Source organism: Rhea americana, unplaced genomic scaffold, assembly GCF_003343005.1.
Source record: "Rhea americana isolate MKP2758 unplaced genomic scaffold, rheAme1 scaffold_319, whole genome shotgun sequence".
Lineage (NCBI taxonomy): Eukaryota > Metazoa > Chordata > Aves > Rheiformes > Rheidae > Rhea > Rhea americana.
This window is the reverse complement of record NW_028186445.1, coordinates 392,621-416,292: the sequence shown is the minus strand read 5'-3', so window position 1 is coordinate 416,292 and position 23,672 is coordinate 392,621. Positions and strand designations below refer to the sequence as shown.

Here is a 23,672-nt window from a genome sequence, read left to right as displayed (position 1 = left end):
GCTATGGAGACTAAGGTTTAAAAAAAAGACAAATAGCATAAGAGAACTCTGCATCAGACTGAAGGATATGTACACTTCCTGCCCTCTGTAAGAAACTGCTGCCACTATGGGACCATACAAACATGAGGGGAAAAAAATGAAATTTTAATTCTGTTTGGCTGTATGTCAGACACAACTACCCTCAATCTGATCAGTAGAGCTGCTCTGATTCTGGCTAATATTTGGAGGGGAAAACTCAAGCTGCTGCAGGTGTAAATCAATATGTCTCAGGCAAGTATGCAGCATATTCTAGGTAGGTGGAAGAGACCTAATATGGCCTTACTGCTACTGTTAAGCCAACAGGCTTTTGTAAGAAAGCCCAACTTGTAATGCCTTCCTCACCTGTTGTATGAAGAAACARGATTTAGACCCTCTTGGAAAAAGGGCAGAATGGAACTTGAAATAGTTCCATTTTAGCCATGTAATCTAACAGAGCATCTTGTCATCAATGGCTGAAGGAAACAAAAGCAGGAGTCTGCAAAGCCAGTCTGATGGTGGAAGGGAGCAAGGACAAGGTGTAAAAGCAGAGACATAGACTAGGGCAAAGCTATGCTAAAGAATAACAGAAACTGGAAGAGAAAAAAAACCAACAGAAGGATCTGGGAGAGAAGGCAGCCGGAACAATGGTGTAGTCAAAGAATACTTACGTGAATGGATAAACCATAGCAGCTACTGAAGGTTCATCCCGGGAGCAAATATAATCAAAATCGAGCATTCCTTGCACGGCTCGTGTCTGCATYCCCCAAATAATAGCTTTGGTGTGACGGCTGAACAGGGTTGTAGCTTTACCTGCCCAGAAAGGGAAAAAAACCACACACCCAAAATATACATCTATGCAAGACAAAAGCTGCAGTGTTGTACATTTGCCAAGTATCTGCTGAAAGTCTCCCAAATAAGCATATTCCCTTCCCTCCAAACTAAACCGAACAGCTCAGCTGCAGGGTTTAGTAGCCRCACTACCCCAAATTAAGGAAGAAACTGCACATGAAGCAGCATCTCCCTTCCCAGGATTCTGAACACAATAGCCAGGTTTTGGGTTTCACAAAATGGAGAAGTGCCCATGGTGCAGAAGAAAAGAGATGAGATGCAAAAAGCCTCTTCTCTTCCAATAGGTCAGTCATATTCCCCCTCAACTGGATTTATTTTGCAAAGGGAACTTCAAATTTTGTGTGGCCTACAGTTTGAGGACCACATAAAACTTGCCTGCTACATGTGTCAGTGTGTCACAGAGGGAGGAAATAAGAACAAAAAGCAGGAGATTGGAGGACAAAGCAAAGAAGCTCTACATTACTTATTTTTCCCTTTCCCAGTTCTTTTTGATKTTGAGAATTCAACAAATAATTGCTTGTCCCAAGAATTAATGTGACCCAAAACTTGGCTTTGAGGGACAGAGTCACAGGAAAGGCAACAGTTCAGCTAGTGAAGATGGACTATTTGATTGAAGTACATTTACATCATGTCACAGCAAAATATTAAGTTTCTCCGTTTGACTCCCTGCAGAGTTTGTTTTAAGACTCTTAAGAAGCCTGAGCTGACTTCTTAATCTGAGCTGATCCAAATGCTGATCACAACTCAGTCTACAGCTATTTCTTTCTGGCTTTCAATCACAGGTAGACAACATTAAGGATTTAACAGGACACTGTTCTCCTGCCTTTAATAATAAATCCATCACCGTTTTCTCCAGTGCTGCATGTTCACAGTTTAGATGAACTGCCACATGGCTTGTACTTAGGAAGCTTGCCTACACCAAAAAAGCCCTTAAGTTTTTCTTGCAGATACCTGCAAGGTGGTAACATTCACATTTCCTATTCAAGAATAGGAAAATGCAGGCCCAGAAGGGTGATTATATTTGCTTAAGACAAGGAAGAATCCAAGAGTCATTTTCAGCTGTGCTGCTCTTCCTTTATTTCAATGCACAATGGGGAAAATGGCTTGAAACTTCACTTTGACCGTGACTCAGTAGTTCATTCTTATCCAGCACAGACCTCAAGAACATACACTAAGTCGCCATAACTTCACYGAGCATAAGCTTTAACGGTTTGCTAAACTGATACGGCAACAAGAACATTTGGTTCATTCAGTGACTTTTTTATGCCTTCAAGGCTCATAAGCAGAGCATGTGTTATTTTACTTCCCTTTAAAACAAAATGCTAGTTATTAGAAACAGTTAGCAATTCCTTCATTTTTGAAAACGTCCAAGAGAACAAAGCTTTTCACAATGTGCTGAGGCCTGTTTTCTCCCTAATGATTAGAGGGCAGGGAGGAAGTGTTTGTTTGAGACCTGTCCCTCCCTCCCCYAGAAAGGATGGATTTCTTTATGCAAAGAAATATGCAATCTGCACTTCAAAACAGCTAAAGAGTTTTTATGGTGCCGACTACATATGCTGGGCAGGAGGGAAGGGAAGGACTAGACAACACTGCAAACTTCTGGAGAGAGAAAACAGCAACAAAAACAAAACTAAAAAAGTCAGCTGCCAGCAAGGCCAGACACATTCAGCTAGTCACACGTGTCCTACCTGGACCAGGTCTTGAAGCTGGGATTGAATCTGTTAAAGAAAGAATCACTCATGCAACAATATGACACAGTTGACTGCTGTCACCCCAGCAGCCTACCAGGGCACCTGTTGACTGGGTGCTATTATTTCCCTCCTCCCCACAGCATACAGGGCCTTTAGTGTTTGCTTTTGTTTAAAGCAACACATCTAAAAAGCAGAAGACTCCAAAGCAGAAGACTCCAAAGCAAATACTTTTTTCTTCCCCAGGTACACAGGAAAGGTTGCAACAGTAAGCTTTTAAATGGCTAGATTCTATGTCAGGATACAGACACTATGTCAATGGTGCCAAGCAGTACTGAATCCTYCTCTCAACTATGGAGTTTCTTTTTAAAACGATACAAAAAGAATGCAGCTGGTGAATTCTGTACAAGTCAATTTTGCTGGTAAAGAAATCGGAGCATTCTCCCTTGTACTTTCTTTCCAAATGTCTGGACATCAAGCTTTGCATATTGCCATCCAAAAGTGTTCCGCTTCTCTCAAAGACATCTCAGGCCCAGGTGACAATTCCCTGCACTGAGAAGCTCCACAGCTCACATTTACCAATCTATTTTTAAAACACCGTTCGTGCAAAATTCTGTGCACAATTGTAACAGCAATATGATTTCTGTGATCTGTTTCACCAAAAACAGATCTGATTCCTGCTGCCGTCATGTCATACTGTTGCAAACAAGATCAGTATCTCCTCACATTTAGGGGAAGAGGAGCAGGACAGTATCACATTTTCTCCCTGCCCAATTTTGCTATTGTTCTCCTTCCCTATAAACATGCTCTTACCCAACAAGTACCCAATAAGGCTTCCAAAAATACAACCAAAAGGCTGCTCTTGCAAGCCACCACGCCAAAGATGTTTCCTACAAACTTAAGTACCAAAAAAAGAAGAAAAAAAGCAGCAGTAACCTTAGATCCTATRTATTTTGAATAGTTCTGAACTGACATGCTTTTCAGTATTTTTTGTAGAAGGCTCTTCTACAGGAAGATGCAGGAAGGACTTAGTAAATACCAACACAGTTCCAACAACATCCCATAGAAACACCTCCCAAGTATTTAAATWGAAAGCAGGGCTCAGTTCAGCAACCACAGCCCAGAGACTAGCCCATTTTCCACTGGCCTCACACAACAAGAGACAGGAAAGCAGGAATTCTCAAATTATGCTGTTCCCTTGATAGGGACATCCCAGACCAAGGCAACTCTGACTCACCTTGTTTAAACTAATAGCACACCAGGTGGCAACATTCTAAAACCACTAACTAAATTCAAAAAACAARAGACAGTTACCACAAAATTCTCTTTCTAACCAGAAAAAGGCATTATTAAAACTCTTTTCCATTTGAGCAGAATGCACTAGGTGTTTTGACAACTTGCAGCAGAAGAGAACTACCAGTGACTGTTCACAGTGCTGRACTTACCAAGAGGTGCTGTTGGCTTTGCCTTCTTGGCAGGAGCAATATCATCTGCTTTGGACTCAGAAAAAGAAGCTGTTCTGCTTGGTGCTGGAGTCTGAAAGATTTAAAAGCCAAGTCAGTAAGGGGCAGTGTGGCAGAAGTAGAGATTGGGAAGCCTTTTCTGGAGTGCACATGGCGACATGGCCACTTTAGCTACACTATTCTCCAGAGAGCGCCAAAGAAAATTAACTTTAGGATAGAAACATTTCAGTCATGAGAGAACTCCCAAACGATGATGTACCCAGTAGGTTTAAGAGTTGCATTCTCATTTCTTGGTTTTGATGTGTTACATTTTCTGCACAAATGAGGTGGACAAATGAGGAGTGCCCTCTGGTAAATCATGCAGGGAGAGTCACTTTAGTTGGTGATGTGGTCACTCTAGTGATTTGGACAGTACAAATACGACAGTGGCCAAGATGTGTCCTGTCACACCTAAAGGCACTTCTCCTATAGARAAGTGCACTTCGCTATCAAATCTGAAATAAAATTACATCAGTGAGATAATAAGATTCAACAGAGCAGTRACTGTAAAGTATCATTGTTGTCTTTCACAGTAATATTCATGTGTTTACAGTCTTGATGAAAACCTGCCTTCCAGCATCTACCATTTCAGAAACTGAATGCAAATCAACAGATTGCCATTTGGGAAAGAGAAAGACAAGGGCCTGTGCACAGTAACCTCAGATATGAATTTGTTGCACAAGTGCTAAACATGTGGTGGCTGTTAATAGGCTATTTCCAGATGAGAATTTCCTTCATACAGTAGTGGCTTTCAAACACTGTTCTGGCTGCTATTGATTGTAAGGTCTTGCAGCAATTTCTAGAACTGCTTGGACGTGAGGAGAAGAAAACCAAAAAAGAACGAACAAAAGAGTTGGCAGCAAGCTTTAGAAGTTATCACTTGAAGTCCGACCTGTTCATAAAGGGGAAGCCCCCTTTAGAAGGTTCATATGCGTTCTCTTTCACAAAGCGGGGTCAGGAGAACTCACCGAAGGGCTGCCGCTGGCATTGAGGAGGAAGTTGGCAGTGTGAGCTGCAGCAGGTGGCTGATTAGGGATAGGCCGATGGCCAAGCGCCATGCCCACAATAGCAGTCATATGAGTCTCTGTGCCAAAGACGTGGATGGGGATCCCAGTGGTCTTCCCTGGATATGCATACAAAAATAGTCAGGTTTGGGAAAAAAGGAACAAGATGAGCTTCCACTGAGGCCAACTATTAAACCTTGAAAAGGAACATCAGAAAGCAGGTAGGAGAAACAAGATGAGAACAAAACTTAAGGAACTAGATGGTTCTTACCCACTTCTCCCATGACACGCAGTCCTTCCTGATAGTTTGGGCCTCCTCTTCGCACAAAGATCCTCACTTCATGCTCTTTCAGAGGGCCTTGATAGTCTTTAATTGCTCTCACAATGCCCTAAGAAGGGAATATATAGGGAAGGCAAGTTGAGAGGCCCAACATTTACCCTCTTCTCCCCATTGCCTCGAGAACTCCTAGAAGAGATGCACTGTCAGCATCAGCTCAGCATTTTGTTTGTTGGACACCAAGAATCCTTGTAACTGGCCATAAGGGACAGCTATATAGCAGCTTGACTTCAAACCACAAACTAGTAGAAAGTCATTTTTCCAACTCAGAAAAAAAACCATCTGTTTTCATAGAAGACGATCTTGAAAATTTACACTGGAAATATGTGCTCAGCATCTGCATTTCCTTAAAAGGAGGAAGGCCCTAGGAGAGCTGTCAGCAGAACCAGTGCRAGATTCCACATGGGCAGAGGAGGGGCCCTAACTTCTTCCTTCTAACACTGCATTAGAGGAAAGGGCCATCTCTGCTATCACTCTAACATGTTTCCACAAGTCAGCATTTCCTACTGAAGGAGCCATTAGCCTGAATACTGCTGCAAGGGGTGTTTTTCTTGTCCTTCTCCTTTACAGCACAGCAAGCAAAAGCAGGTTTTGAATCAGTCTCTAATACACTCTGATGTACAGTATCAACACAGCAGCACAGATGACCCAAGCATAAAATGAAGCATCAAACCTAGCACTTAAAGACAAACCTGTACTACTGTGGGAAATCCAGAGGCCTTTAGAAATAGTACTATTTATGCAATGCAGTAAATATGTTCTRCCATCTCTGTCCCTAGCACACAGTCCAATCTGTGCTCAAAAGACAGTCTGAGAAGACAAAAATATACCTAGCACTTGGCATCTCTGAAGGGGAAGGCAAGTATACTGAACTGTGGAAAAGCATGCTGTGGGCACTTGCTGATATTGAATAATCACTTACTTTGAAAGTTGCTGCCACATTGGTGAAGTTAGCAATGCTGCCTCCAATGATTAGAATTTTACCTGAGGAAGGAAACACTATATAAAATAACTTGTTTAAAGAACAGAGTAATTTTTAAATCATGAAGTAGTTTAGAACATACAGAAAGTGAAACAGTGCTGCTATTCAGACTAACCAACAGTTCTGCAAAGAGTGCATTTAGCAAAGCCTAGATAAAAATTTTGTGCCAAGTAAAAAGTTTTCTGATAAGAATCTCTTGAAATACAAGTCCTGTCCCTGAATCAAGAGCTGATAGAAACCCATTGCAATTGCACCCAGAAGGAAGCAACACATTAAAAAGCTCTTCTAGGCAGGTCTAAACATAGTAATAAGCCCAGATTCATTCAATTTTTCCCCTAAATGCACCTTCACAGCTGAATGACTTTGAGCCATACATCCTTCCTGACTAGTTGATTACAATTGTTACAGTCCAAATTCTAGTGTCTTTCTTACCTTCAGGGTGTTTCTCCCGTGTCATGAGGGAGAGAATAGTCTTAGCATAGTCATAAGTTTGTTGCTCACTTGGGGCTCCTGAGTATTCACCATAGTTAGCCAGTTCATTCACACCCCCCAAATCACAAATAGTGTCACTGTAAGAAAAGGAGGGTCATTTAAGAGATTACTTACAATTTTCAAGTAACTATAAAGGCCTTAATAAAGCATTCCAAATTCCTAGGAAAGAGGTAGTATAACTGAGATGTCATGTCATTTTCTGAATTAATGACTGCTCTCCTCTGGGTACCAGTTGTGATTAATCCTGTTATACTTCCTAGATGCAATGGGAACTCAGTGGCTGCTACAGCAACTGTACTATCATAAACAGCTTCCACCATGCTTCTTTTTAAGGGGAAAAAAAGAGCCACTATATTTTAACCACCCAGAAGTAAATCATCATCACTGAGGGACACTATATTCCATGTCTTGGAAGGGAATCTGCATGGCATCCTCATTATGAGGAAGTCCCAAGCAGTCATGACATGGAAAAGGCTGCTTTAGGTGAGTCTTCATTTCAGAGGCCTCATCAATTATTTTCCTCCAGCACTATAAATCCTTCACTATAAATCCTCCTTTGGAAACGTTGTTTCTAGTACCTGTACACCACAGAGGCACCACCACCAGCCACCATGGTCCAGATCCTGCCTTTGGGATTAAGAATAGTAAGTTTCAGGCTGGCTCCACTCTTTGCATCCAGATCAGCAATGTAGGCTTCCTGCCGACAGAGCAGAACATAGTATTTAACATTTCTTATGTCTTTCTTTGGCTTAAAATCACATCCTCTTTTTGGAACCAAAAGGAAGATGATGCTGGGCCCAAGTTTCAGAGGTGTAGAGCTCCCACATCTCCCCTTGATTGCAACTASAATTGCAAATGCAGTTTTTGTAAGGGAAGGAGACCCAGCTCCATTTCTCAAGGTCCAAGACTGATTGTGTTACATGTTCTCCAAGACARAACACTGAAATCAGACCGGATAGAGAGAGCTTGCAGCACTCCCTCTGGAACAAACTCAAAGGGGGTGGGGGAAAAAAAAATAAAACAAACAAAAACCCTGAGCATACACACAAATTCTGATTCCTCTTTGGGAAGGTCATACCCTCCAAAGAATACTTGTTGTCTTTACAAGGCATGTTTCCCCCTGTTCTGCTGGCTTGTCCCTTGTTTGCACCAGTTGAAGTCACAAGCAATTGCTATAAATGAATTTGAAATTACTTGATTTGTAGGTTTAAGATCCAGAAGCCAAGTTTTCCTGCTTGCACATGAGAGATTTTGGAAATGCAGCTGGCTACTGGTTATGTGTCACTAAGCTGCACTGCACTGCCCCTTCTGTTTTATCAGGCTCTGAAGTAATAGAAAAATGTTTTTTTCCACCACTGCTCAACAGCTCTTAGAAACTCCCAGCTTTCATGGCTTCACATAGTAGAGTCATAAGAAAAAAAAGTTGTCTCCTTCCCCCAAATCAAATGTCTCCATATTGAAAAGTCTTGTTCTGACCTTGTCTGCAGCCTGAGACCAGAGAAAATTTAAAGTCAACACACCCAAGGCTACACACTCTGGCTGTGCGGTAGCCAAGAACGTAATCATCAAGAGAGCTGTCATTTGGCTCAACATGGTGTTCCTGTCCCACAGCATGCTTGCACTTTATTGGGAGTTCATTAAAATTCTCAATGAAGACACTGACATAACAACCTTCACAATGACTTGTGGAGGGATGATTCAGAGAGACTAAAATTGAACTAATCCATTAAAGAGCAAATTGAGTTAAGTGTTGGCATCCAGCAAGCTACAGGAGAGAAACAGCTAAATGGATTTCCTGGCCATGTTACAGAAACCTTCCCCAATTTAAGCATAATTATAATTATTAAAATGGAAAAAAAAAATCAGAAGGACAAATACCCTTCTAGAGACAATGAAGCAGTCTCTTGAAGTAAATACCAGCACAATTAAGGAACAGCTTTGCTTCCAACAGACAGAAGCTGCTGGGAGCATACGCATGAAGCAGCATCTATGTGACTAGCAGTACAAGCCCAGGTAATTCTGAGAGGGAATGGGCATTTCTGAACTTTAAAACAAAGTTTGCCTTCTTGCCTCTTCTTGTTCTTTATTTTCCAAGAAAATAGATTAACATCTTAACTTTTTTCTTCAAAGTTTGATTGCTGAGAGTATGTTACTTGGGTGTATCCTCAGATACAGCTTTTGCATACAATTGGTACCCTGTTCTCAGGAATTAAAATAAAATACTGAGGAAGTGTCAGCCCCACAAGCCTGCCAACCACCATTGCTCTCTCCCCCCTCSCTCTATCTCCCGCTCCAAATAATAATGTTGATGGAGAAGTAATGCAAACAAGAACCATACAAAGACAACTCCACAAGTGCAGAGCTTCTGGCATATAATTCAATGAAATTAAATATAAGTCCCTATTTAAAAAGAAAAGAGTCAGAGTTCTTAACAAAAGAAGACAGCTGAAAGAAGGTCCAAATAAAGATGGTAAGTAATCACAATTCAAAATACTATTATGAGATAACAACAGCAAGGTATTTCAAACAGTTACAAAACCCTGTAAGAGAGAGAATTACCTCTGTGTCATGCATGTACAGCAGTGAGGAATTGATCTTTGTAGTCAGAGGGATTTGGGCCAGACTGGGTTGTTTACTTACCTCTGGGTAAGCTTCCCTGCCAAAGGGAGGGGGGAATTCCACATCCCCCCATTTCACTTTACAGATGTAGTCAGCAGTCGCATCAATCTTCGCAGCCAAATCAAGGATGTAGACGCCATCTTTAGTCACAACTACATTTGAGAAATACCAGACTTAGTTGCATTTTGTACAAAGACATACATTATGGATTTGCTCATAGAATTTGATACCATACAGAGATCATTACAAAAGCTAGATCACATTTGTTCCCCCACCTCCACCTTCGTTATTTAATTATGTTTGCCAATCCCAGAGGAGTCCCGTAAGAATCAACTATTAACCATGGTCATGGACCAAGCTGAAGCTCAGATGCTGTTTTGTTCTGATCCAGCAGAGCAATTTTAATGTTCTTCAGTTCTGAATCAACATCAYAAATACTTGTTTATGCAAGGAAATTAAGACAGAGAACAGCACTTCCTCCTGTCCCCATTTTGGATTCATGTAACTAAAAACTTCAAGAGACAGAGCTACTTCTGTACTTTTTGCAGGCACCGCCTAATACTGTTGTGAACTACATATGCCACAGAAGAATAAAAATATGTATTTCAGTATTTTAAGACAGATGAACAGGAAGTCTTGCACTAGGGTTGCAAAAAACATGAATTACCTAATGGATTAATCTCAAGGTATGTGAAATACAGATCTTCATAAAGGTTGAACAGTCCAGAAATGAAGCTAGCCAAGACACTGAAGGGGGAAAGAAAAAAAAGTCAAGTAATAATAAAGATTCATTAAAGCAGCCAAATATAAAATACAACCACTCTGCTTCATTTACATTAGTGGCCAATTGCAAATCTTGCCTGTATGAAATTTATCTCATTCTCATTCATCTTCTCTGGAAGAAGCCTAGGCAATGACTCAAGGAAAGRAAGAGCTTGATGACTCATCTTAATTATACTCCACCTAACACCTGAGAACACAGTTGCTCACAATTATCTTATGGATGTTCAGTCTATTTAATCTCAGAGAGACAGAAATGCATCTTTGTTTCTTAATGTCAGACATGCAYCTTTGTCAAATCTAAACTTCATTAGATGGGATGGGGGAGAGACTGGAACAAACCATTAGTGAGAGGATACTTCAGCCTTTTAGTGCCAAACAATGTCAGTCATGACTTATAAGATAATTAGCTATAGGTATTTAATTAAAGGAGATCCAAAAGAAGTTTTGAGACCTACAGATCAATTTGCAGTAAGCTTAGGAACATCAAGAGAATATTTTCTTAGAAGTAGCTGGGGGTCAAAGTAAGGCACAGTACATTTCTGAACTAGCAACCAGATTCACATTATATTACCATTTCTACTAATTAAAGGAAACTCTTCTATCCTGGCATGAAGCATCAAAATTCTATACAAGTCTCTGATATAGCACAGATCAAGGCTTTACTAGATTGAGGAGAATGTTCCTGTCAAGTGAAGGCTCAAAATTCCACCAACACTTGTTTTCAGTTTTCCAAGAGGCTCAGATAATGTCAGAGAACTTGAATTTAGAATGCATGACACATTCTTGAACACAATAAAAAGGTTAGGAGAATGACCGTTAGGGTGAAGCAGTACAAAAGTTGCCCTTAAGAAAAGGGGGAGGGAGAGAAAGAGCTTCTGGGCAATTGGCAGTGCACAGAGCAGGCATGGGGACTGGACATCTGTACTTACTCTTTTTTGTTTGCTGGTGCATGCTGCAGGAGATTTTTCTTTACATCTGATTCATTCAGTTTTTCATCTACCCCCACAAGCAACTTCTGAGCTTTGGCATCAACATCTCCCACATCCACACCCCCTTCATGGTAGAAAAGTACATAGTCTCCCTCACGGGCAGCATATATGCACACATAGAACTCTTCTTCCTGCAGCACAGGCCGAGACACAAACATTAGCAAGTCACACCTAGCAAACACCCCGAAGCAGCAGTGCTCAGGTCAGTGGTCAGACTGCTAGGGAAGCGGCAACAGAGTACACTACTAAACTTTCCAAGGATAAGTAGCATTAGACTGGCGCAGGCACCCCCCAGAATTGTACAGGTATGCAGGCTTGGGAGAGAGAGTGGCAGGGCCCAGAATGCTTCATCCTGGTAGATCCTGTCAGGGGACAGCATATGCTGCTTTAGGGGTGGGGGAAAAAGACACACAAGAAACACTACGCTCCTATCTTACAAAACTAAATTACAAACCTCAGACTCCAGTTAGCTGCACCAGCATGGTCCTTTCCTGGATGCACTGAAGACACCTACATCTTAGGTAATYATCCCTTCCCCAATGCCATGACAGAGGATAAAGATGTCACCAGCACAGACAGACACTTCACATCAGCAGTTTRTTTATGCATGGGAGCACCAGATTCACGGAGCAGTAAGCTGCCTTTTCCCTAGCAACTAGGTCCCTCTCATGTGATCTGTACCACTGCAAACCTCCTCCCAGCAGAGAGTAAGAGCAACCAACGTGACCACTGACAGCTTTTTGCAGGGACTAATGCTGCACCTCCATACAGCTCTGACAACATGCATCAACACTGTCAGCTTAATGGCACACTCCCAAGCTTCTGCTTTCTCCACTACATCAATCTGTCTGAGCAACATGCAAATCAGAAAAGATTTAAAAGCACKTTTTTGTGCTCTAATCATTATACGAACCTGTTTGTGGGGGACAAAGGGCTCAATAAGAAAATTCTTCAGGATTCCCTTAGCATTAGCAATCTGTAGGCAGAAAACAAGACAGCCACCAATAAATGCTTGTCCAAATTCTGCATTTATGACAGAGTATAGCAAGCTTCAAGAATTAATGTTGCTCTGACTAAAATTATTTTTTCCCCAAGCACCTCTCTCCAACATGTATCCTAGGAAACCAGCAGTATCAAGTACTGCTGCAGCCACACACAGTGCTTTACACGAGTTAGTAAAATATCCTGAAGTGCAGGGACTAGTAAACTGCAAAGCGCACCTTCCCCTTTCCTAACTGTCAGAATTGCAGCTTAATGGCTCTTCGTCATCTCCTGTCCCAGATGGAGTCTTTACAGAGGCACTGCTTAGTGCAGGCTGAAATGCAACTGCTCAAGCCCTGCAACTAGTGGACACTATATGCTGCTGCACCTGCAGGACTATTAGAGGAAGAGAAAGAGATCCAAAACTTTCTTGGTTAGACCAGGGAACAGGCAGTTTCCTGGAGGGTTGATTAGCAGAACAGCCAGTTCTTGTTTTGTTGGCTTCGGGCTGTTCTGCCATGACTGCGCTGTCAGCCTGGAGCACAGAAAAGCATTGGTGCACCTTCAGACTAACGGCGAGAGTGACAGGCTGTCAGCACAGGCCATGACCCATTTTCCTAGCAAAAGACAGCAGCTGACGTGCTGGGCTGACAGGACAGATAGCAGACAGCACTCAAGAGACCAAGTCCCCAGTTCAGTTTGGCATTAAAGTACAAGCATCAAACTGGAGCTTCCACCTGGAGCTCTGAAAAGACAACTGAGGGAAATCCTGAGCTACAGAGCGAGTGGAAGAAGCAGAGGCCTGTGCCCAACAGTCACCCTGGAAGCAATGTCAGAAGACCTTTTAGCCTCTCCCCTGTAGGGGCAGGCAGCCACAGCAAGGGCCTAGGAGCTGTGTTGCATGGGTGCTTTCCTGCTATCCAAAACAGAGTTCTCCTGGCTGAAGGGACACTCCTCCATATGTCATGATAGATACTCTCTCCTGAAGACACTGCTTTGGGAGCCAATATAATAGACTGTCTCAAGTCCTTGGCACAGTCTCCTTTAGATGTGGTTATGCTCAGCAGTTATTTCAACAGCCACCATTTTCCTGATGGGCAGGCACACAAGATGCAGTTGCCTGCTGTTTCATAATGGCCTTCAGGCAAGCCTCGCTGGCTCAGCTGCACAGCTTGGTGCTGGAGCCAGCAGCATATCAATCACAATATGGGCAAAGCATCAGTCTCCTTGAGGCAACAAAACTCCATCAGCTTCGAAACATAGCAGTTGGGATGGCAGGCATTTCTTTATCATTAGCATTGCAGTAACATTCCCAGAAGAATAAATATTACAAGCTAGCATCAAGTTAAAAGAAGGACTTGAAATAACACTCAAGTCATCAGCCAAAACGTACTGGCTGGCTACACTGAGAGGACAATTTTATGACAGCTTTTATACTTGTCTTGTTACATCTGTCTCAGGTGTTAACGTGAGGCAACTATTCCAGTTAGAGACAGCATCTGAGCTGCCAACTGCTGACTCCCAAGTGAAAGGGATTTTCAAAATGGTACTRATTCCTGCTGAGCTCCTACCACACAAGCCCTACACAGCATACATGGCAGCAGATAATTAGGGGCACTAAGTTAACAGGGTGTGACGTTAAACAATGCTTATCTACCAACAGGAAATTCATTTGTGAGGCCATTTCTCACTTACTTTAGCATCAGCATAGCATGCATTTTACACTACTACAGGCAAAAGAAATATCTGTGTACCAGGATCCTATGATGCAAGTAGACAAAAAAGGACAGAACACAGAAGTCCTCATGTTTTTGTTGCCATTCATGGCTAGTACTCACTGTGGTTTCTTGGCCCAGCCGCTGTTTCAGCCAAACCTTCACCTGATCCAGAGTGAGGTTAATTCCAACCAGTCCAAGCTTCCCACGCCGCTTTATTAGCTGATCTGGTTTCACCACTAGTCGCTGCAATATTGTGCAAAATGGATTAAGAAAGTGATTTTGGTTAGGGCTTCTTTGCAGATGGTGAAACTAAAGTTTAAGTAAATTCTCTAAAGAATCTCTGTGAGGATGTTTGTTGTAATCTCTTGGCTGGTGCCTAATGTGCTACAGTTGTTAAGCAAATGCATCTCTTGGTACAACATGCCTGCAGTTTTTTACTCTGTGCTTCAAGAAGAAGCTGCCTTATTCTTCCTCAAGAGTGACTGTATTTTAGCACAGCCTGAGCTGACAGTTTGTTCTGAATTCCTGGATAAACTTTGATAACAACTCTTTCAGTGCAAGCGTTAAGAWGATGTTTACCTACTCCCTTTCTATGAGGATTCCCACTGAACAGTGTTCAGTTTTGCARATCATTTTTGTAAGAGACATCATGAAATTAATATTGCCCTGTAAGCAGAGATGCACAAGGAGAAATTGTTACAGACATGGAAAGCCAATCACGAGCACAGTCAGTTGCTTATGAATACACACTGTACACAAGAGACCAGCTAGAGCCAAGGACCATGCACATATTACAAGGTTACTGTATAGTAGCTGACTGTCATTGACTCTTTATAAGATACCTACAAAAAAAAGGGGGGGGGAGGACCTATGTAAACACTTTCCTCAGCTTGCAAATGATACTTTTGCTGAGAACTGGGTGMCATTCTCCTATACAGCTGGTAAATCCTGGAACTTTAGCAACTTACAAGACAGAGCCAAAACATAACACGTTGCCGTACAGAGCACAGGGATAGCGATCTGTCTACTGAGTGGACACTGCAGCTCTTCTGACATTCCAAGAGTTTGCCTTAAAGGCTAGATACTATCCTTACTCTATGTTTTTCTTCAATCTTTTTAGAAGCCCTACTGATATTTTCCAGCAACTAACTCTTGCAGTTAAGTGGACAGAATTTAAATTACTTACTGTAGGGCTTCTATCAATCAGTAAGTAAAAGACTGAAACATTCCTGTTCTGCTAAATAGTGACTTAATATAATTAACCACTGGAAGGGTGCCAGGTTGGACAGCTAATAACAGGAGCTCTGGAAATAATGTTCTCTGCAGAAAAATGCATGGCTATGAAGCATAAGGAGAAATAAAAGGTCTCATGAAGGAAAGCAAAAACATAAAAGGTTTCACCTGATGTGCTTAGACATAGGAAATTTAAGTAATATACCAACTAGAGAGGGAAGTTTTTTTTAAAAAAGTCAAAGTTAGACCAGAAGGCACTACATGAATTCGGAAGATAAGGGTTTGAGAACACTGACTGACATTTTACAAGCATATAGCTCTCTTGCTTTGTCTGARTTAGCCTGGACTACATTCTTTGTAATTATCAGCAGCTTCTAGTTTACAAACATCTCTGCTTATGTATTTCCTCAAGCAGATCTTATAATCAGGCCCCTTGGAAGGTGATAAAACATCCCTGAAGTAAGGTATGTTTCCTCATCGATGTTGCAAATGAATACTGCAGAGCATAAATGACTACTGGTCCTTCAGGAAGGTGCTGGCGCACATAGTTCTGCATGCAGCCTGCCACAGCACAACCAGCCCCACCTGGCAGCGAGCAGCTTGGGCAGACAGAGGTTTGTCAGGGCTCAGCCACGACAGAAAGGCGAGTCCTTCTCCTTACCTCGCTCAGAAGCCACGGGTGGTCCTGCGTGAGTCGTGCCCAGTCAGTGTCRGGGGTGACATGGGCATACTTGAAGCGGTTCTGGATAGCAGAGGAGGTGCAGATATACTTATACAAGAACTCCTTCCCTGTCTGTTCAGAGATGGCCTTGGCTGACATGGCTGCCTATTCTGGATTGAGAAGCAATTCATTAAGAAGTAATCAGGAAGAGTGCACAGTTCTCACAGATAACTCCCATTCACCTTCCTCAGTGCAAATATAAAACAAATACGGAACATGGGCAGTGTTTTACCATTACAAATAAGCCTATAAAACTCACCTGATCAAGAAAGAGCTATCCTGCACTGCTCCAAGTCTCCACCCCCATCAGCTACCTTGAACACTTCTTAAGTCCGGTCTTGTCTGCAGGTAGAGGCATAGCCCTTGCAGCTTGCCCAGCCACCACCGCACTTTTACCAAGCCTGACTGCCTTTTTTGCCTGCCAGCTCTAAGCTTCCCATTGCTCCTTTGGGAACTCCCAGCTAAGATAGCTTGCCTCAAACTACCCAGCACCTCAGATTTGCTCTTGAAATGGCAGATGTATTACATAGAGATCTCTTCTAGTTCACAATGAAGCAGCAACAAGGCARCCAAACAGAAAACCCTCCCTCCCACTTATTTTCTCATGGCATGCCACATTTCCAGTCTGTACCTCTGAGCTTGACTACAAGCAGATTAGCAGTCCCTGAAATATAAACATATATACGTACACACACACACACAAAAGAGTTGCCAATATTAGCAAAACAAACAAAAGAGGACACTTCCATCCTGAAACAAAAAAATAGGTCCTATAAGTGTCCTGAGAGTAGTTTCATAATCTACAATATAAGATTCTTGAGACCACATAGGGAAACTATGGTAAGAATTGTGGAAACAGAGCAAGATGTTGGAAAATTCTGATTTGCGACCTTTCAAAGAGATGACCTTCAGTCAGATGTCAAAGATTAAATTTATTTTTAACCGCAGTAAACATTTGAAAGAATATTTCATTCTAGTGAACCTATCTGCATGTGTCAGACATCAGATCCAAGTCTCATGACCAGCAACAGGTCAGCAAGCGGTTCTGATTTTTCCAAGGCATCAAACTGCTGACAAGTGGTTCAAGCAGTGGCTTWGGCTGAAATCTGACTGACTGGAGACCTTGTCACTGTTCCCTCAGTCAGTGTCAGGGTTGCAGGAAAAATGAAAGTGTACTCAGGATGCATTCAGATAGAACTGGAAAGCAGAAAGGCGCAACCACAGAAAATAAAGAGTTCCTCACATTCCATCTGACAACTTTCAGACAAATGAAGACTTACTTTAACTGGCCATACTATCAGAAAATGGATACTCCAGACCCACAAAGGCAAACAGTTTAAAGTTCACATACTTATTTCTTGTACCACCTTCTGGATAATAACCACTAGTAATCAACTGGGTTATTCATCTTCATTCTCATAAATAAGCACACAATATGCCAGGGAATAATTAGTGATCATTAGAAATAAAGACCTGTTTCCCTAGGGCAGAAAGACAAACTTTAACAAAGTATTTAATTCCATGGAGAAAAAAAAATAAAAAAGGGGGGGCATTGGGGCAGGTTGCATTTTCTGTATGACTGGAATGAAATAGGTTGGACTAAGTACTGTCATTGAAAGCAGTTAGATGAGCTTGAAAACTGGCAGACATATTTGTTGCACCATCTTTTCAAGTGTATTTCAAGTGTTAAAATAGAAAAGGAGAAGCTACAGAAATGGCACAAGATGCTCAAAACCAGCATTCCTGCTTTCAGAGAAGTAATTTACTGTACATGCAACTTTAACGACTTCATTGAAGTGCAGCTTTCAATTTAACCCAACTTCTAGAAGGCATCAAGCAATGTTTCTTAAGCACCTTATCTTTCTCCTTACAGTTGGAAACTCCTCCTTGCCCCTGTAAACTCTCACAGCTAATTTCAGTCTGCTAAAACTAACCCCACTTTGTTTTAATTACCCCAGTGCTGAAGTCACAGCCTAAGAAGAGAGAAGCGCTGATGAACACGCTGAAGGAGATAAAGCGCATTTTGTTTGTCTGGCCCTACAAAGCAAAATACACGTTCTGTCATGCTGGGTACTGTACAGGTAAGAATTGACATCTGCAGTTGCTAAAAATCTAGAAAACAAACATATAGCAAAGGCTGGAAGAGGACATAGATACACTTCCCTTCGTACATAAAGGAACTTGCTAGAATCATATAGTGAGATGCTCAGAGCTGGAAATGGGAGATATAACAGAGCTAGAAAAAAAATCCAGATAATTTCTCACATCTGTGCCCCATTCAGTCCTCACATGCAGCCYTCTTTAGCATAATACCCACACAAATGCTACACTGAAGCTGCTGTGTTAGTTTTATTTGTTCATTAAGGGAAATTTCTAAAAATATGTATGTTGCTTTTCAGAGGTGCCATGGGAGTAGAGTTGTCTCAGAAAAATATTGGCAGCCATTGAATTATGTGAGGTCCTAGGGCTATAAGCTGCCACTCTGCAGTAGCTTTAGAAGCAATCTACTGCTGCTATTGGATGTTCCAGCAACATGTACTGGAAGAAGAACTACAGCCAGTGAAGTGGAAATACTGGGTACCAGTGAATTAACCTCAAACACTTTTAGTTGAAGGCTTACTGCATAACCATCTTTGGTAGGCTGCAAGCCTAGGTTGTAAGCCAAGCATAGACACTGAAGGAGGACAAATAGTCATCTCTTCTCAATGTTAAGCCAGTATAGCTTTCAAGAAGGATAGGAATTTTGTTTGTGAGACGGGATTTAACTAGCTGGGGTGTAATACACAACAGTCTCAACTGGAAGCAATCTGCAACAGGTATGCAGGAATGGCCAGGCACATCAGAAGGGAGCTAGCAGACTACCTGTGTGTGGAATGGGTTTCAGGCATGGATTCTGTGCTTCAGAAGCAACTGAGCGTTTGCTGTACAAAATCCCATCTGTTGCCTTTAGCACCAAGTGCAATTTTCTGCCTATATCTGCCCTACAAATGCCATAGAACTGCAAGAGTATAAGCTGTGTTGTAGCCTACATTTAAAAATTAAAATATTAGCATAGTTGTTTTAACTGCTGAATCCTTATTAGCAAGGAAGCTGCAGGAGGCAAGCAGAATAGCTGAGCTGCTAGGGACCWGCTGGAATTTGCTGCATCAGACTATTAGAAGAATCACACGTTGATCTGAAGAAACAGTTTGCACCTACCCCTTGCTAAATGCAAATTGGTTTCAAGATATCATCGAGACAGCTTTTTTCTCCCTGAATTATGAGGCTTCTTTGTCTGTGCAGCAGASAGCATTACCAAAAACAATATACCAGCTTCTCTGACCAAAGGCATATAGTTTTATTATACACTCAGCCACAGGTAAGCTACATATAAAAGCTATCTAAAGCCATAATAGTGGCTGCATATTGGTCTAGTAGCTGGCAAAGCTGTAAAAAAGAACTTTTCTGCAYCATGCACAGACACATCTGATTCCCTCAAATACCACTCTGCTACCTCATCTTCACAGCAGCACAGACACACACTATACTAAAACTGTACTATACTGCTCAAAACTTTCTACTACAATTTTAGCTTTTAAGAAATGCTGTTTGTAAAAGCTACTCCCCCTCACAGATTACCTGCTGGTATTTGTTTTGTCTAGTAAGAATCTGGAATACCTTTGCTTTCAAAGCCCTTAAAAGTCCATCAACTGCCTACTCTACAGTAGGCTAAAGGCCAGTCCCAGAGAAGAAATGTCACATTTCAGCTCAGTAAAAAAAAAAGATGGATAAAGGAAGGCGGCAGAAAATGGCAAATGCATTTCTTACCAAAATAATATTCTATTTCTCCAAGGTGACATAGAGCACCTGACTGAACAACATTACAGATTTCCAACCAACATCTACAACTTAAAACAATCAAGCACACAGTAGTTATGCCAATGACCACAATGTAAGTGTCTGCAACTGCATGAAATTTGGACTCGGCAAACTAGGATAACGCTCAGTCTTAAAGGCAACAACCCAAAACCTCACTCAACACAAAAACCTACCAAAACAACAGTTGGAATAACAGTGACACAAATAGGACTGCTTAAACCTGAGAGACACAAAGCACATGGGCATTTCCATACAGCAACGAAGTGCAAAGTTACTCATCTCTCACAGAAACCTTAATGGCCTGCTTTATTCCATCTACATTCTACTGCTCCCTTAATTTTGCTCCTGATTTCATCACTTTGTTTTTGCAGTACTACTAGGGTAGAGAAAGAAAACCTAGAGTATTATTACAATAAAAACAGATGAAAAATAACAAAATCCTTGTATGATTCAAACTGTCCCATGGCAACAGACCAGTAGTATTGAGGCTATTCTGCCCTTATTTTCCTATGTTTCACTGAGACATTTCCCAATACATTAGCAAGTCTTTAATCATGTCTCTTACTCAGTTCTACAGCTGCTCCTACWCTGCTCTGGGATAGAGACAGCCCAGAACAAATGCTTCAGTCTACTGAACTGTTAAGCTAGAGATCAGCAGGAAAAAGAAAAAAATCCATAGAGCATCAGCAGTTCCTAGCTGTGTGCGCTCATGCAGGTCCCAAGCAGGGAGACATAATCAGAGMAGACTCCATTAACTGGTTGCATCTGTTCTTCTGCAAACACTGAGCAAGAGCACTGACTGTAGGTCAACACARAACAGAAAGACCAGGGATCTTTGCTATTTCCCAAGAATAAGGCAGGCTAGGATTTGTATCTGTCACAGACTTTATTTTCCAGCACACTGAGCATCTGCAGTACCAACTAATGCCAATGAGAACAGTTAATGCACCTCTAGAGGAAAATGGAGCAGGAATTCCCTTCCTCCTTAACAAATACAAACTATGGCCTAATGTTCTCTTCTTCTACTGACCCCACTCACTGACAGAGGCTGCACTGCTCATGATCCATTAAGTAAAACTATGAACTGCAATTGTCTTATGACTTTATGCCCCAAATCTTGTGAACTCTGTGTACAATAGTAGATTCTTGTTAGCAACACAAAACATCATTTCCAGTTAGCTCCAAATGCAGCCCCTCTGCCGCACAAGGTTTTGGATAGGGACAGGTAGAATTAACAGATTTCTRACCTATAATGTACCTCTTTGTCTGCCTAAGATGGTTTGACGGTCATTCTATGAGTTCTGTATTGCGCTTGCACTACCGGCAACCCTTCAGGTACAGTTACTAGAAATTACCCTGTATTTTCCTTTGAAGGGTGCATGATGGAAAAACAGTTAGCCCCTGGCCAAAAATGCAGAGCAAAGGACAATCTACTGTCACTTAAAGCATTTGGTTCAGACTCTGCTCCTGGATGTGCCATGAAACTCTTCTGTTAAAATGCAGTTGACCATAGGATCACATAATAACTCAGGTTTGAAGGGACCTCAGGTGGTCAGCTAATTCAGCCTCAAAGCTCTGAAGTTAACCCAAGTTACATGGGCCATTCTTGTGCCCAACTGGAGGATGCAGTCCTTAACTACTTCTTAAGCAGAGGCAAAGTTTTGTTGAATGGATGCCAAWTTTTTTGACTGTTTTGACAGGTGGATCAGTGCTGTAAGAATAAGTTACTTCTGGAAGTGTCATGGATTTCTCTGAACGAGTTGCGCTATGTTTACTAATTGCTGTAAAACAAACAGCTTCCCTGCAACAAATTAGCTTTATATAGTCATCCATAGCTATTTATCTAAAAAAGTGGGGGATTTCTCCCCCCTCCTCACCCCCTGCCCTCACAGGCAAGTCCAGAGCATGCAAAAGAAATAGATTAGGTTACATATCCTAGGGCTCAGAAGCACTTGCTTCCCCAAAATGTCACTTGTCAAATACAGCAGTAAGATTGTTCTTGGGCAAAGTTTCTCAAGCGCATTAACAAAACAAAAAGAAAGATACTCGGTGCTATGGTGGCAAGCTAGACAAGGATTAAAAAGCTTGATGCTGTTGTGTTTGCTGTGACATGACTGATACATCCGCTCTGGTATTTCAGGGACTAGCTGAAAAAACAAATACAATAAAAAAAAAAAAGGGGGAAAGAAAGAAAGAAAGAAATACAATAAAAAAAAAAAAGGGGGAGAGGAAGAGAGAGAAAAGAGAAATCAGAGAAGGCAGTCTTGACAACAGAATCAGGATAAAGTCTCCTTGACTGTATAAAGAGAGATAGCGTGATGTAGCACTACTCAGTGAAAATATAATTGGTTCTAGGGAAAAAAATAACGACACTGAGCTAGTTTGTGCTTCTTTAAACACTCTCTGGTCACAGAGGTATAACTGCATGAGCTTCACCACTTCATAACACCTGCTTCCACRGATGCAACTACAGCATTGAGGTACTTCCCCATCCCAAACCCTCAGTGGACTCAGAGCATGGTGCACATACAAGGAATTTASTTGGCTCTAGATCACACCATGATCAGTGCCACGCTCAACTCCAATCGTGCTCTTCAGTATGAGCACTCCCTCTTCAGTAAAGATTTCATGCCCTCTATCCTGAAAATTACATCAACAGAACTACACTGTAAAGCAACCTTCTTTCTCTATCCCAGGTCATTTATTAACACAGTTCAAGATCAGCCAATATCTCCAGCCCACAGCAGCATGAGAAGTTACGTCAGCTCCCACCTGGCAAACATGCCTGCTTCTATCAGAGGGGCCACTGGAGAGAGGCCCCACAAGTGTCAGCTAATTCTCACAGGTCAAAAGAATCTTGACACTGTGCATGATGAAATCCCTGGCACCAGTTTGGCATGACACAATGACATATCCCTCACTGACGTGGTGACTGCAGCTGAATCCACAGCTCTGGGGGCAGTAGGTTTCCTACCCGCACAGGACCTTTGAAAATGAGGTAGTAGCCAGGGAGAGGCAAACTATGAACTGATTTAAATCTGCTTAATGGAAAGCAGCAGATAGGCTCCCAATATCCTATTTCCAGCATTAGGCAGGTATTGGGTTATCTGGAACTCCAGCTTTCAAGACCAAGTTATTTTGCAGCTTTGGACAAGTCCATTGCTTAAGCTCTCCCCCACTTCACTTCAGAGATGGACAGTAGCTGTGTCTGTTCTCACCCGCACTGTTGGGTAGAATTCTAAACTGTTGCTGTCACTGGGTCTCCTTCATGTAGATTTKAAAAAAAATAAAAATAACAAAGAAAAACCACTCTCAATCCTTTCTGTGTGAAGTTGCATGAGAGAAGACAGCAGTCGTTCACAACTGTCCTGCCTCATGTAGGACAGGACAGCAAGAGCGCTGGAGCACTGCTAGCTTGAGGATGGAGAGCACGCTTTCTGCACATTCATACTGAGCTCTGGCACAYGTTAGACTCTAGAGGATTCAAATAACAACTTCGGAAAAACGAGGCTGATAAAACCGGATCAAGGAAGCAAAGCAAATATGAAGATCTCCAGACACTATGTTCAAGAGGCACACAAGCTTTCTGCCTTTAGATGCTTTACTGGACACAAATACAGTTTAACAGAGAGCAACTAAGTCCATACAAAAGGAAGAGAACTTTCAAGGCAACAAAATAAAAATCAAATTAAAAAAGCAGGTGTTTGCAGACAGCAAACTACAGAGGAGGTGGAAACCTGCCATTTCGGGGCCCCGAAGCCGCCGGCTCCACGGGCGGACAGCAGGAGGGAGGCGCAGGCTCTTTGCCTGCTGCTCGCGCGGGAGCAGGCAGCTCGCAGGACGGGGGCCACGAAGGAGCCTTCCACTCCGGGAGGAAAAGAGCCCGCGGACGGGGCGG

General features: G+C 42.1%; 1 protein-coding gene and 1 long non-coding RNA gene across 3 annotated transcripts in view; one reads left to right on the top strand and one right to left on the bottom strand.

Annotated features, from left to right (window-relative positions):
- Positions 1-16,049, bottom strand: part of ACLY (ATP citrate lyase) — a 25,204-nt gene extending 9,155 nt beyond the window's left edge. Inside the window, exons 1-14 of one of the 2 annotated variants that reach the window (XM_085310396.1) lie at positions 15,857-16,049; positions 14,083-14,205; positions 12,177-12,239; positions 11,204-11,394; positions 10,159-10,238; positions 9,513-9,643; positions 7,451-7,569; positions 6,813-6,949; positions 6,321-6,382; positions 5,333-5,450; positions 5,026-5,180; positions 4,001-4,091; positions 2,556-2,585; positions 687-828 (exon numbers count right to left, since the gene is read on the bottom strand). In XM_085310396.1, the coding sequence (XP_085166522.1) occupies positions 687-828; positions 2,556-2,585; positions 4,001-4,091; positions 5,026-5,180; positions 5,333-5,450; positions 6,321-6,382; positions 6,813-6,949; positions 7,451-7,569; positions 9,513-9,643; positions 10,159-10,238; positions 11,204-11,394; positions 12,177-12,239; positions 14,083-14,205; positions 15,857-16,015 (1,601 nt within the window). In that variant the 5' untranslated portion in view covers positions 16,016-16,049. The remainder of the gene's footprint in view (positions 1-686; positions 829-2,555; positions 2,586-4,000; positions 4,092-5,025; positions 5,181-5,332; positions 5,451-6,320; positions 6,383-6,812; positions 6,950-7,450; positions 7,570-9,512; positions 9,644-10,158; positions 10,239-11,203; positions 11,395-12,176; positions 12,240-14,082; positions 14,206-15,856) is intronic. The other variant, XM_085310397.1, reaches the window with a different exon arrangement.
- The window catches only part of LOC146592793 (uncharacterized), a 28,350-nt gene extending 9,578 nt beyond the window's left edge, over positions 1-18,772 (top strand). The window contains exons 2-3 of the long non-coding RNA XR_014896527.1: positions 17,875-17,997; positions 18,316-18,772. This is a non-coding gene — a long non-coding RNA (uncharacterized LOC146592793). The remainder of the gene's footprint in view (positions 1-17,874; positions 17,998-18,315) is intronic.
- Positions 18,773-23,672: the final 4,900 nt, after the last annotated feature.